Source organism: Papaver somniferum, chromosome 4 (assembly GCF_003573695.1).
Source record: "Papaver somniferum cultivar HN1 chromosome 4, ASM357369v1, whole genome shotgun sequence".
Lineage (NCBI taxonomy): Eukaryota > Viridiplantae > Streptophyta > Magnoliopsida > Ranunculales > Papaveraceae > Papaver > Papaver somniferum.
In genome coordinates, this window is record NC_039361.1 from 132,094,113 (window position 1) to 132,108,035 (window position 13,923).

Here is a 13,923-nt window from a genome sequence, read left to right on the forward strand (position 1 = left end):
TTGATTTGATTAAATTAGCAAGTGGGGTACCTCTTCTGATCGTCTGTTTGTTTGATCTTGCTTGGGTTTTAGATATGGTTCTTGTTGTTGTTTGAGTTTGTTCTAGTAGTACGGTGTTTTTAAGATTCCTGAGATTGTTGGTCAATAACTTAGTATAATCAGTAGATCAGATTACGTTAGTTTTGGTTATATGTTGTAGCATGTTCAGCGGTTCAATATAAAATCTTACACCGGTTCACTTGGTATGGGAAACTGCAGTTGCTTTGGTGATAATCCTTGTTAGCGTTAATGCTTATTTGGAGAGTCCTAGATTGTTTTGAGATAAAACAAAGGTTATAAGAATTTAAGCACTGCCACTGATATTTGCTAACGCCAACTGATCGACCTTGTTTAATTGGTTGGGGATTCAAAGGGGGGAAGAGATATCAGTCGAAAACTTCTTTTTTAATGAAATTGGAGATGGTCCACAGTTGTGCCCCAGTTCTTTAAACTACATTGTTACCGACTTAGGTGGGGATGGGGGGCAATAGTTGCAAGGTTTGGAAGATGAAGGAAGGGGTGTACCGTGTATGTTAAGTGACAAGTGCAGGACATTTGGATATGGGTTTGGGTGTTGCCGTGGAAATTGTTTGGGAACCTTGTGGACATATCAAAGAATGGGATGGTGCCAGCTCCTGGAAAGTTTATTATAGGCTGCTACTCGTAAGGTTTCTGTAGAATGTTTAGACCATTTACAAGATCATCTTTGTGTGATTATTAACAAAATATTATGGACTAGGTAGTTTTGTTCATCTGTGACTCACATTTTTTCATTCAGAATATGGCTTCTCCAAAGGCAAAAATAATACGACTCCCAATTGGTTATAAGGCTTCTTCATATTATTAGGAATTTTTACCATTTAATGTTTGAACTGTTTTCCCTTAGAATGGTGTGATTTTATCATTTATGAAGCTAACCTTGTTGTACATTGGTTAATCTTTCTTCTCCTGTGTATTCTGTGGTCCTATTTTGTACTTTGTTTGATTTTTGTCTTTGTGTCTTTGCAGGTAATAAAGAAGAGACCTTCTTTGATTCTCAGGCTTGGTTGGATTCAGACTGTGATGACTTTTACAGTGTTAATGGAGGTAGGACCACCATAACTCTAGTGGTACTGAGTACGGAAGTGAATTTGTTTCTGTTTCAGTCGAGTATGTTTTCTAATTTATTCACTTGGTTGCAGAATTTACTCCCTCGGCCTCCCGTGGAAGTTCTCGTGGTAGTACTCCTTTACACCTCACAAGCTTCATGGGAACACCTCAACGTGCTAAATCTCCTTTATCAGAGAAAGCATTCAACTCGATACCTGAAACACGCTCAACAGAGAAGAGAAAGAAACTTGCTGATCTCTTTCGAGATAGTTTCGATGCTGGCAAAGCCTCTGATGACCAAAATGCTTCAGGTAAGCCTCTGATAGCATTTGGTAAACTAGAAGTTGAAAAAACAAATAACCTTGATGACCCTCCCAAATCTATAAGCGAAACCCCAGTTTTGTCAGAAACAAATTCGGTATCCAGTAGTGTCAAAAGTCCTGATAGAATTCCCAAACCTGATAAAGAGAAGTTAACTAAAGCTGTTCGACGCTGCCTGCCCAAAATGATTCCAAGCTGTAGTTCGGCTGAGAGAAAGAAGAGGCATAGCATGAGTCCCATCCGGAACGGCGGAGGAGCATATAACTCCACCATTGCTTGACTTCCTTTCCTTTCTTAGTTGGAGGTACTTTTATTTTCGTGTAAATGAAGAAAAGCCAGTATGTTTAGTCTTGTAATTCACGATTTTCCGAGTTGTTCTACCTCTTGTACTTTATACAGGCAAATATAAATATATAAACAAGTGATTTTTATTAAGTTTTTCCAGTTTCATAGTAGGTTATACTAGTCGGATATAACTTGGGAATTTTTACTTTTATCTTCTGTATTGCAAATGTAGTTGCAATCTATTTATTTACTCTTATATGATGCATATCTCAGTTGCTACAACATTTACCAGCATCATGGTTAAAGATTCATGTTTATGGGGAAAAATATAATTCACTATATGTTTCTTTGGATCAATTTTCTTAGAACATTTTCCACCCCAGCAAGGTTTTGAGAGGGTGCAATTCTAGCTCACGCTCCATGTAATCATGCAAAAACTGAAAAATGGTAATAGTTGAAGGTCCAAGCTGCTCTATCCAGATGGAGCTGATGAAAAACCTTGTGTTGAAAATCCTCTGATTCGCGGATTTAGGGAGCTTGGTTAGTCCAATCTGTTATGGGACTGGCGGGATTCCTGTATTCGCTCTTCCCTCAGTTGTCTCAAAAAGAAGGGTGATCTGTTAAGAAGAATCAAAAGCACCAGAATCCACACTAGCCATGATGGGCAAGTCTGGTTGGACCCTATCAATCAGTAGAGTTTGTAATGTGGCTAGTGTGGATTCTGGTGGTACCTTTTGGTTGTTCTTAACAAATAACAAATCACCTTTCTTTTTGAGAGAATTGAGGAGATGTAATGTGTTGCAGCCAAGCCAGGTGCTGAGTTGCAAGCTTGCAGTTGTGAACTAAATATGGGTCCCAAAATTGGTCTCGAAGAAAGAAATAAAAAATGAAAAGAATTCCCCCCTGCCTAGCTGTGTAACTGCAATCGGTTCAGCTAATCTTTGTAGAAGAAAAAACTGAAACTTTGGTAAGTAGAATACAAAATTCTCTATCAATAAAAAAACAAAAAGAAAAGGGCAAAGTTCTATTTGTTAACATGGTGATGATAAGCAGTGTTAGTGCTTTCCGTAGGCAAGCTGATAACATTAACTGTTGCAGTTTCGAGTTCAAATCTTGCTTGCATTAAGATGATAAGAGTTGAATGTTGCAGCAAATTAAGGTCATTGTGATGGTCGATATTTTGAATTCTGATTTTTCCATGGAGGTATATATTTTGACTCACTCACTGAGAGAGCTGTAAATTACCATACATACTCTGCCTGTTAGTGGTACTACTACTGAACCTTGCTTGCACATGTAAGTTGTAACTGAATATTAAGCCGCAGGATAAATAAGGACGATGATGATAAGAAAGACAACAGAAAGCGGGACCCACGACAACCTCAGTCTCAACGTGAAAAGTCCATCTGTTTCAACTTTCCGTATTGTTTGTACACATTCTTTCATTCCCTATCTCATCATATCCAGTAGTTACTAGAGTGAGTTTTCTATAAAACAGGGAAACTTCTGATCATTACTGCAACTCTCTCACTTACAGATTTCTTCTCTTTTCAACTACATAGACTGACAGCAACTAGAGAGACTCTTGAGATACTAGTAATATGGCTGCCATGTTAGTTCAGGATCACAATAATTCTCTGGTAAGATGGATTATGGTCAGTGTTGTGGGCTTTTTATTGATTGTACTCCATCTACCGCTCGGAGCTTATGGTTCTAGCCGCAGTACTAGTACCAGGAGTGTTCTTGCTCATCAACCTCAGGTTGCCATAGTCCCACCGGAGCAAGTTGGTTTATGTGCATCTTCAGTTGCCATACACGGCTATAACTGCCAGGAATTTGAGGTAAGCCACTGATACAATAGTCGAGCCACAAGTGAAATGCATAACTCATCTTACTGTGTTGATACACATAAAACGTTCTTGTGATTGGTGTTAACCGTGCTACATGTTATTTTCCTTTTTCGCTGTTGTTTGGTGTTATTATTAGGTAAAAACAGAAGATGGGTATGTTTTAAGCATGCAAAGAATTCCAGAAGGCCGTGTGGGAGGACGCGGAGGGAGAAATAAGCAACCTGTCTTGCTACAACATGGTGTCCTTGTTGTACGCATTCGTATCTTTAATTGATTTATATTATAATTGGCAGAATTGATGGGTTCGTTAATTAAGAGACTATAAGGATGTGTCGCACAGTTTCATAAAACCAAAGTCTTTTTAGGATCCTGCATTATAGGTGTTATGAGTCGTTTTGTCTTGCAGTGCTTTTCTCTAATTCTATCTGTTATAAGACCCCAAGTCCCAGATACTAAAAGACAGGCCAGTCTGTGGCTTTATCATATGTTTCGACCAAAACTACAACCATGAGACCATCACCCTGAAAAACATGCATAAATTAGGCGCCTGGTAGTTGAGATCTAGGGACCAAGCAGGCAAACTATTTACTGACTTTCTTTCTTTCCTCGTCTTGTGATACTGCATTGTCTATGGATGTTGATGCAGGATGGAATGACATGGTTACTGAATTCACCTGAAGAGTCACTTGCTTTTATTTTGGCTGATAATGGGTTTGACGTTTGGATTGCTAATACCAGAGGAACTAGATTCAGCCGTCGTCATGCCACGCTCGATTCTGCCTTCTCGGTATGTTCCAACATGTACTAATCATTCTTTATTTTTTGGCACGGGGTATCCAATGAACATATAGGACATATTTTCCTGAAACTGAATTCGACAAACTACAGCCTTACTGGAACTGGTCATGGGATGAGCTAGTATCGTATGATCTACCAGCGGCCTTCGACTTTGTTTTCCGTCGAACTGGACAAAAGATTAACTATGTCGGTCATTCCATGGTAACTACACATTCATACTACAACATCCATCGAGTTTCTCTGAAAACTTGTCAACTGAAATGAGTTATATTACAGGGAACATTGGTCGCATTGGCTTCATTTTCACAAGAAGGGGGTAAGTTGGTTAGCAAGTTGAAATCAGCTGCGTTGCTGAGCCCTGTTGCTTATTTGAGTCATATGACCACTTCCATAGGCGTCCTTGCTGCCAAAGCTTTCGTTGGAGAGGTGTGAACGCCCCTAAAAGTCCAATGAGTATCCTGTCAAATAGATTGAATACTCATGTGTGTGTGACTAATCATTTTAAGTTGCCTTCTTATAGTTAACTACATGGTTTGGTATGGCGGAATTCAATCCAAAAGGGTAAAACTCTCTCTCTCTCAATGTCTCTTCTCTTCCCTTGAAATTCTAGAATCTTAATTATGTAGATTACGCAACTAAATTGTCAAGCAAACAGGGAGGCAGTAGGAAGTTTCCTTAAGTCGCTATGTTCGAGTCCAGGCATCGACTGCTACGACTTACTGACGTCATTTACAGGTATCTGTATTAACCATCCTTTTCCTAATGTATATGTATATCTTCAAAAATCTAATCCTATTTAAAAGTGTGCTAATTTTTAATCCCCATCCAGGTAAAAACTGCTGCCTCAACGCCTCCACGGTCGAACTCTTCTTAAAGAACGAACCTCAGTCAACCGCAACTAGAAACATGGTCCATTTATCTCAGAGTACGTAGTATGTTGCAAGAACAATCATCTATCTGTTTTCTAGCGAGTAAAAATAATTTCAAGATTAATTTCGAAATTCTTACTGTTGCAGCGGTTAGAGATGGAGTCCTGTCGAAATTCGACTTTGGAAACATCAACTTAAACATGCAGCACTATGGACAAGCAAAACCTCCAGTGTACAACCTAAGTAATGTGCCAAGCAACCTTCCACTGTTCATAAGTTATGGAGGTCAAGACGCGCTCTCGGATGTTAAAGATGTTGAAATCTTACTAGACAGTCTTAAGTATCACGACGGAGACAAACTCACGGTTCAATTTGTGAAAGACTTTGCACACGCTGATTTTGTCATGGGAGTTTCCGCCAAAGAAATTGTCTATGATGCTCTTGTAGCTTTCTTCAAACGTCAAATATGAAGGAGTCATCAATAATGTATTCCAATTCAAGGAATCGGTGTTAATCTATATTATGTACCACTAGACATTAATTCACAATAATAATACACAACTTTTACTTCGATTGATTTTTCCTTGGGCTTCTTTGGCTTGAAGCAACCAAAAAAACAAGTTGATAATTGCCATAATAGACATAACAACCTCAACTTATGCTTTTAACAAAATTTGCAAGAATTTTAAACAGATATCTACATGTACAGTATGCAATAATCATGGCAACTTAGTTTCAAAGCAAAGTTCATAACAACCAATTCCTTTTGACATGGGAAAGTAATACAGCTTCTTGAGAGAACGATGTTTACGCATTTTTAAGCAATCTCACTTTTTCTCTCTCTCTATATATAGAGAACAATAGAAATGGAAATAGCAGAAATCAGAGAGTAAAAATGAATGGTGTATACAAAGTGTGTTTAGTAATGGTGCTCTATGCATTAGCTTTAGGCACTGCTGGAACTCTTGCAGCAAAACATGTCGTAACCTGGGATTTATCATCTGACATGAATTCTTGGGCAAAGGGAAAGACATTTAAAGTTGGAGACCAACTTGGTAAGTTTCCTACTACATACAGAGTTCAATTCCATTTACTCGTTTAGCAAGTATAACGGAAACTGATCGGACGAATGACTCCTCCTTGTATTTGTTTTATGTGTGTAGTTTTCAAGTATTCATCAGGCTTGCATAGTGTTGTGGAGTTATCGAGCGAAAAAGAGTACAAGAATTGTGATATTGGTAACGCATTGGATTCCAAGAGCAGCGGTAGCGATGAATTCAAGTTAACAAAAGCTGGTACTAGATATTTCGCTTGTGGGACAATGGGTCACTGTGATCAAGGGATGAAAGTACAAATTAAGACCGTCGCCGGAACTGATTCTTCTTCTTCATCCGATAATGATCAGGACTCCTCTTCATCTACACCATCATCAACTTCATCTCCGTCATCTACAACATCCACGACTTCCACAACTTCAGCTGCTGGTGTTCAGTCTGTCGCATATCTTCTTTTGATTTTTGCATTAGTCGGTACCATGAGTTTGTTTTATGTGGTCTGAGAAAGTATAAATTGAAGACACATTTTCTGTTGTGTTCAGTCTGGGTATATCAGTGTTCTGAGTTTAATCATTATTTGTAGTTAAAAGATGTTAATTTGTTTTGTTTTTTGTTGTTGGTGTTGTAATAAGATTGGACATGAGTATCATTTACTTCGACAACGTTGATATAGAGTTAACTCCCATATGCACCTCCATTTCCAAAAACCAAAGAGACGTAGGAGAGGCATATTGAAATTCGTCTGTACTCTTTCTATAAGCAGGACCTTCTTGGTAGAAACCGACAATGTACCAACTGTTAAGAATGCAGGTAGTCACGTGGTTAACTCTCATACGTTAAGTCAAAAATCTGAATCGTTTGGCCGATGTCAGTGCATGCAAGGATCTAAATTGGAAACTCATCTATGCTATCGGTCACAAAAAGTTGGAATCGTTTGTGATTTTTTTTTATTTTTTTTTTTTGACAAGTTGAAGAACGTTAGAGCATCTCTAATGCAGGGCAAAGGTGTTAAAATAATATGACATTTAGGATTTATAATTTTTTCCACCAAAATACAACAACTAAGATAATAAGGAAAGATGACATGGTTAAGGCCGGTTTCTATAGGCATAGTAAACTGGAAAGTTTACCAGTTTTGCACCCATTATGAAGCTGACAAACCAGTAAACAAACCTGGCTAAGTGGCAAATTGGTTGAGTCTCTACCAAGAGGTGTAGTGTCGACCGCTCGGTTGAAATTCCACCGAGCGGTCAAGACTCGACCGCCAGCGGTTAACTCTTGACCACCCAAGTTGTTGATGATGGATTTTCGACAAAGGTCAAAATCGTAAAATCATGATACTGCATGTTTCTGACCCGGCTTCACGAACGCATGTGACGATTCATATTTTACGATCCGTGAATCGTTTCACGATCTCTGATCGAGTTCCTCTCAGAGTCATGATGAATATGTTTCTCGAAAGGCCTCCCACTAGCTGAGCATTCGATGCTACACATTTCACCATGTCCTTTATGTAGAATAACATGATTGGGCGGTCCTCCTACATAATTGTTTGGTGAGAGGGCTTAACGCCTTCAGGACGTCGGCGGTACTCGTTGTTCCTAGACTACATAGAGAGACCCCCCTATACATAGAAGAACGACTGGGTGGTCCTCCTACATAATTGTTTGTTGAGAGGGCTTAACGCCTTCAGGACGTCGGCCATACTCGTTGTTCCCTGACTATGTAGAGAGACTGTGTATAGATGCAGGCGGCTCTCCTACATAATTGTTTGTTGAGGGGGCTAAACTCCTTCAGGACGTCAACAATGTTGCACGTTGTTCCCTGACTATGCACCTTTCAGAACGAGTATGATGCTTCAACTATCTCATATCTCGATTCTACAATAGATTAATTCTACCGTGACATTCATCCACTGAATTCCTAGAAAATAATCTATTTTATCTCATTACTCCGTTCCGTGGCTGATCCTCGGCTGATTCCATGGATTAGTAATAGATAACCAATTTATCTCATTACTCCTTTCCCTGAATTCCCCGACTAGATTTCATGGATTAGTAATAGATCCATTTCATGAATCATTCTCCGCTGAATTTCATGAATTAGTAATAATTACTCAATAATCGGCATCTGGACTATCACTGAGTAAGCCCCAATAAAATGGTGCAAGTGTACTCAACAATGATGCACTAACGAGCACCCAAATGCACGAACGAGCATTTGAAAATATGGACAAACGAGGAATCCTACACAAAACAGGAGAGAGAAAATAATAATAAAAAATAGAAAAGAGGCGCCTAGAGGCCGGACCCACCGGCCGGTCCCTCACGCCTCTTCCTTTATTTTTCTTATTTTATTTATTTTCATGAACTCATGAAAACTCCTTCATTCAAGCAACTTTCCTTGTTTGAGAAAAACTCACGGTTTCTCCATATTTTCACGGTTTCATGAAAAATAATAAAATAGGGAAAGGTGTTGCGGGACCGGGCTACCTAGCCGGCCGGCCATGCCCTAGCCGTGGCTGGTCCCACACCTTGCAATCCCTTGTTTTCATAATTATTATTTCCCTAATTTCATGAAACACCTCCGTTTGAACAAAAACCATGGTTTCTTCATATTTTCTCAAATATTTCTCAAACCATGAAAGAGCCAAAAAGTCAGATGGTCACATGACCAACTAGGCTATTCACGAAAAATATTAAAATATTATTACTTTAATATTCTCAAAATATTGATCGAACGAGCAAAGTCCTACTTGCTCATTCGAGAAAAATCAAGAATTTCAGTCAAAGATCAAACTCTCCTGAAAATCCAAGATATTGCTCAAACGCACACCAGAAAATACCAAAACTCTCAGGATTGAGACACGGACGTGATGGTGACACGGGCATGCTTCCTTGACTGACCAAGGCCGGCCCTTAGGCTTGCAAAGAGCCGGTCCCAAACATTCTTATAATTTTGACCTAATTTGCTCAATTGCTCATATTGGATCCAAACTCTTTACAACCAACTTGGAATTTGCTCAATCGACCATCAGCTGGTCCCACACCACCAAGGGCCGGTTCTATATCCCCTCTTGGTCGGTCCCTCCCTCCATCATGACCTACTTTCAGCAATTCATCAATTGACAAACAATTGATCAAAAATTAGGGTTTCGAACAAACGCTCCACAAATCATCATTTGAGCAAGTTCAAACACTAATAAATTTATGTTGATCCCGCAATCAACATCTGGATTAATCATGTAATACTTGGTAGTCTACCAATATTTTATTGGGTCACGTTGCCAATAAATAATTCGTCGAATTGAGCAATACTTGCTCAGTTGATCGAATATTGATCCAACTATCAATATTCAGTAATTTATCAATATTCAGTAATTTATCGTATTCAGTAATTCGTCGAATTGAGTAATACTTGCTCAGTTGCTCGAATATTGATCCAACTATCAATATTCAGTAATTCGTCGAATCGAGCAATACTCGCTCAATTGCTCGAATTTACAATATTTGCTCAGACGATAAATATAAACATAAGAACTGTACGTATGTTCAATCCATGAATCACTGAGCATTCGTCACTCATGCTCAATTCAACAAAACTTAGACTCAATGTCTAATAAATCAATGACTGACTAATCAAATACACGTCTACTTTGCAGACTCCACGTTCGTGAGACATCAATCACGTCACATGGGGATATCAATTAGGGTTTCGTCTGGCGGCCTACAACACGTGTGTTCATCCACGATGAGAATGTGAATAATTCGTGCAAGCGGTTGAATAAGTTAGCAAAGTAGTGGGTGGATGGTTAACCAAGTCTCCACACGACCTGGAACTGGTTTCGCCATGATCTCCCACTTTCCCACTCTTTCACTCAAGAAACCGTCACACTTACAGGATCAATGTGTTTATTATTCTGACAATATAAATAATTCCAAAATCGATGATTGAAGACAACATTCGTCTACACAGAATTCTCTCGATCGAAACTTATTCACAGAACTCAACACTCAGCAGTTCATCAATTTGCATAAACCCACAACACATCCACAATCCATGATCATCATTGATCCCACACAATTCTTAGCTTCCCTCCTACAGATCAACCCATCTCCCTCTTTGTGACCGAATTTACTCTGGAATGGCCATTGACTTGGTTTAGGCCGGAGTCCTACAGATTAATCTCTCGAACTCAAAGCACTCCCGTGCAGTGCATCTGTGTGAGGTTAAGCAGTTTACTCGGTTGAGGAGTCTCGCATGAACCGTCGTCTCTTCACTTTCCTAAAAAACCAGCAAATCGTTTTTCCCCATCTACACAAGTATATCCCATCCAACTGTCCTAAATTGATCACCCTATATATACCCAATCCAAAAATTCACTCCAGTTTTCATTCTTTCACTCAGATTTTCATACTTTCACTATAAATATTCAACATGGCAATTCGGGGTCGTAGGTTTTCCTTAGCCGAAGATGAATACATTTGCAGGAATTATGTTTTGTTTAAATTGGATAATTTGAATCATGCACAACAACAACAACGACTCACTTTTTGGGAAAACATATTTCAGAGATTTCAAGAAGAAACACTAAGCCTTAATAATCGAGATGCAAATCAGTTGTGTGGTTGTTTCCGATCAATGAATAAGGATGTAAACTTGTTTGTTGCCTTGCTTATACTATGCAATCTAAACCTAAGAAATGGTGAAAACGAAATTGATGTGGAGCAAAGGTGTCATACGGAATGATGCAACGAAAACGAGAAAAAAGTTCAGTTCGAAAGTTGTTATCAAATCTTGAAAGTGTTGTCCAAATATGATGCATTTAATTAAGTTAAGTAAGCTATATGCATGGGTCCAGATCCTCTGTACCCAAATGTGCCCGCAAATAAAATACCCCAGTTAAATACGGAAATAAAATATAATGGGATTTCGTTCTTACTTTGAAGTTCAAATTGAAAATTGAGTCGTGCTGTCACGCGCGCATTCGCTTGACAGCCTAAATGAACCCACGGCTTGCTGTCGTTAGATCCGAATCTTACTTCATCGATCTGCTTGTTAAATATTTTCTATTATTCTTTTGTATTTTATTCTTTAGACACCCTTGCGAATTGTATCGCTAAAACCGATGCTCTATCTCTCGAATCTAAAAACTTACAGATCTTTCACCAGGATCGATTCAGTAGATCATCAGCACAATGAACAAATTTTCTCATTCTATAAATAATTACCTGACTTTCAAAGTAATCCCATCTTTATTTATGCCTTTCTCTTTAACAATCAAAACAAAAACTATGACTTCATTAATTTTACCATTAAATCCCATCTTAATTAATCTCGCCCCTAATGCCTTTCTCTTTAACAATCAAAATAAAAACTATGACTTCATTAATTTCACCATTAAATCCCATCTTTATTAATCTCGCCCCTAAAAACATAGGGGTCTTTCGTTCTTCTTAGTATCATAAAAAAATGTTTAATTCTAGTCAGCACAGTTGCTTTAGTTTCTAAACAAGTGGATGATACACAATTTTTTTCCATCCTTGTTTCATCTGCCTAACTTGGATTCACATTAGGTCAAAAAAAGCCTGGTGTTTTTAGGGGCCACTCAAAAAGATTTAGGGGCCAACAATAAAACAAAAAAGGTCACCCAAAGGGAAAATGTAGCCAGCCCTTATCTCGCGTAATTCGTAATGGCGAAATTACCCTTATATATTCGGAGGATATGATAACATTGTTACCCTCCGAATGCAATCGGAAACCAAAATCGTTCCCATACTTCCGATTGTAGTCGGTGCAGTATTAGAATGATTTGTGTTTCATTTTTTCCATTTCTTTTTAATTTTTGAGTTGTTAGAGTTATAGAGAAGAAGGTGAAGGAAAAAAAGAGAAAACCCATTTTATCACTACAAAAATGGATGGATACGAAGAAGAAGGTGAGAATCATGACGAAGAACAAAATGTTGAGGGTTCACGACCGTTTAGAGAAGACGATTTGGGGTATATGTTGAATGATCCAAACTTTTGTGGAGAGGAAAACATAGACGACCCTTTCATGGAAGAAAATGGAGAATCGCATGATATTGAAGCTAACGATGCATGTAAAACACAGGTATTGTGTTAAGAAACTCAAATACTCGATTTGCATGCGTTTGTGTGCTTTTGTAAACAAGAAAACCGATTATTGCATGCATTGAATGCCATGAACTACCTAGATTCGGTAGATAATTTCTAGATTAAACTTACGAATATAACACACTGAGTACCAAATATGTATATTCGGTAGTTACAAGATACTAGTTTACTGCCGAATATGAGAAAAACCCCAAACTGGTTTTCCAAAAATATCTACATTCGGTAGTTATGTAGAGTTATTTACCTCCGAATGGCCCCAAAAACGAATTCCTCAGAAAATTTCAAAACTCAGTATTCTAATCCTTTACAATCGGTAATAGTTTAACATTATTTGACCGCCGAATATAACAGTGGCCTCAAAATAAAATTTCCGAAAACTTGAAAATCGGATGTTTATCGATTAAAGTTATCTCCCGGTTATTTATATTCGGCTGTTTTACTATATATTTTAGCTTCTGATTATATCATTTTTTGCACTCAGTAAACTGTGTACATTCATTTGCATAAATCGGGTGTTTTGGGTAACCGATAGGATTCCGAATATGAAGTATTCGGAAGTTTGACTTATTTAATTACCTCTGAATATATCATTTTTTCACTCAGTAAACTGTGTACATTCATTTGCATAGATCGGGTGTTTTGGGTAACCGATAGGATTCCGAATATAGAATATTCGGAAGTTTGACTTATTTAATAACCTCCGATTATTGTATAATAATTTGTTGCTTTCATATGCAGGCCGTTGAAGAGTTTGTTGATGACTTCTATTTGAGGCCCGACACTTCCCTATACCATGCAAACGATTTGGTATACTCATTACTACTTTTTTCTTTTTTTCAAAATTTATATGTTAAATGGTTATGCTTATTAGGTTTGTTTTGTTTTATGCACGTTTAGACATTTGGAAGTAAGAAGGAGGCAAAGGAATGGCTTATGAACAAGGCAAAAGATAACATGTGCGTGGTAGTTCAAAATAATCATGTTAGTGACACTCGATTTGAAATGATTTGTGATCGAGGTGGGACGCGAAAGAGTCACGAGGGAAAGAATAGTAAGTACATACGGAAGACGAATAGGAAATACTGAAGCAATACCAAGAAGATAGGATGCCCATTTAAGATTGTCTTCTATAAGCCCGATGGTATTAAAGGTAAAGAGTATAAAATGTATAAAGTTGATAACGGTTGTCACAACCATGATGATCCGTTGGATTTAATTGGACATGTAATGGTTGCCAAGTTAAAACCACATCAAATGAAGACGGTGAGGTCTATGCGGATCCAAAAAGCGAGTGCGATCTTAAGTAAAATAAAGGCGGACGATCCCGACAACTTGTCTTCTTTGTCTACAATTAAGTCGGCCCTAGCTACGATCAAAAGGACTGATTGGGATGGTAGAACAGTCATGCAACAATCGGAGTGGTTAGCGGAGTTACACGGCTACACCTTGAGAAGGGAAGAAAAGGATGGTATAGTGGTTCGT

The 13,923-nt window shown here is 38.3% G+C and overlaps 3 protein-coding genes across 3 annotated transcripts in view; all 3 read left to right on the forward strand.

Annotated features, from left to right (window-relative positions):
- Positions 1 to 1,887, forward strand: part of LOC113276591 (uncharacterized protein At3g27210-like) — a 2,420-nt gene extending 533 nt beyond the window's left edge. The window contains exons 2-3 of the mRNA XM_026526210.1: positions 1,048 to 1,125; positions 1,221 to 1,887. Of these exons, the coding sequence (XP_026381995.1) occupies positions 1,048 to 1,125; positions 1,221 to 1,729 (587 nt within the window). The 3' untranslated portion in view covers positions 1,730 to 1,887. The remainder of the gene's footprint in view (positions 1 to 1,047; positions 1,126 to 1,220) is intronic.
- A 1,356-nt stretch (positions 1,888 to 3,243) lies between these two features.
- LOC113274271 (triacylglycerol lipase 2-like) lies at positions 3,244 to 5,804 on the forward strand. Its single transcript, XM_026523707.1, has 9 exons — positions 3,244 to 3,575; positions 3,721 to 3,834; positions 4,231 to 4,371; positions 4,473 to 4,583; positions 4,659 to 4,808; positions 4,903 to 4,943; positions 5,038 to 5,117; positions 5,212 to 5,307; positions 5,399 to 5,804. Exons 1-9 carry the CDS (start codon positions 3,336 to 3,338, stop codon positions 5,719 to 5,721), a joined length of 1,296 nt encoding a protein of 431 aa, XP_026379492.1. The 5' UTR covers positions 3,244 to 3,335; the 3' UTR covers positions 5,722 to 5,804.
- Positions 5,805 to 6,112: 308 nt separating this feature from the next.
- LOC113276592 (blue copper protein-like) lies at positions 6,113 to 6,968 on the forward strand. The gene is made up of 2 exons (XM_026526211.1): positions 6,113 to 6,306; positions 6,415 to 6,968. Exons 1-2 carry the CDS (start codon positions 6,147 to 6,149, stop codon positions 6,807 to 6,809), a joined length of 555 nt encoding a protein of 184 aa, XP_026381996.1. The 5' UTR covers positions 6,113 to 6,146; the 3' UTR covers positions 6,810 to 6,968.
- Positions 6,969 to 13,923: the final 6,955 nt, after the last annotated feature.

Excerpts from the sequence above, each read along its gene's own strand:
- LOC113274271 (XM_026523707.1), top strand. The coding sequence starts at position 3,336 with ATGGCTGCCATGTTAGTTCAGGATCACAATAATTCTCTGGTAAGATGG. Across the intron at positions 4,372-4,472 it reads CGCTCGATTCTGCCTTCTCG|CCTTACTGGAACTGGTCATG; the intron begins GTATGTTCCAAC and ends GACAAACTACAG. Across the intron at positions 4,809-4,902 it reads CCAAAGCTTTCGTTGGAGAG|TTAACTACATGGTTTGGTAT; the intron begins GTGTGAACGCCC and ends GCCTTCTTATAG.
- LOC113276592 (XM_026526211.1), top strand. The coding sequence starts at position 6,147 with ATGAATGGTGTATACAAAGTGTGTTTAGTAATGGTGCTCTATGCATTA. Across the intron at positions 6,307-6,414 it reads TAAAGTTGGAGACCAACTTG|TTTTCAAGTATTCATCAGGC; the intron begins GTAAGTTTCCTA and ends TTATGTGTGTAG.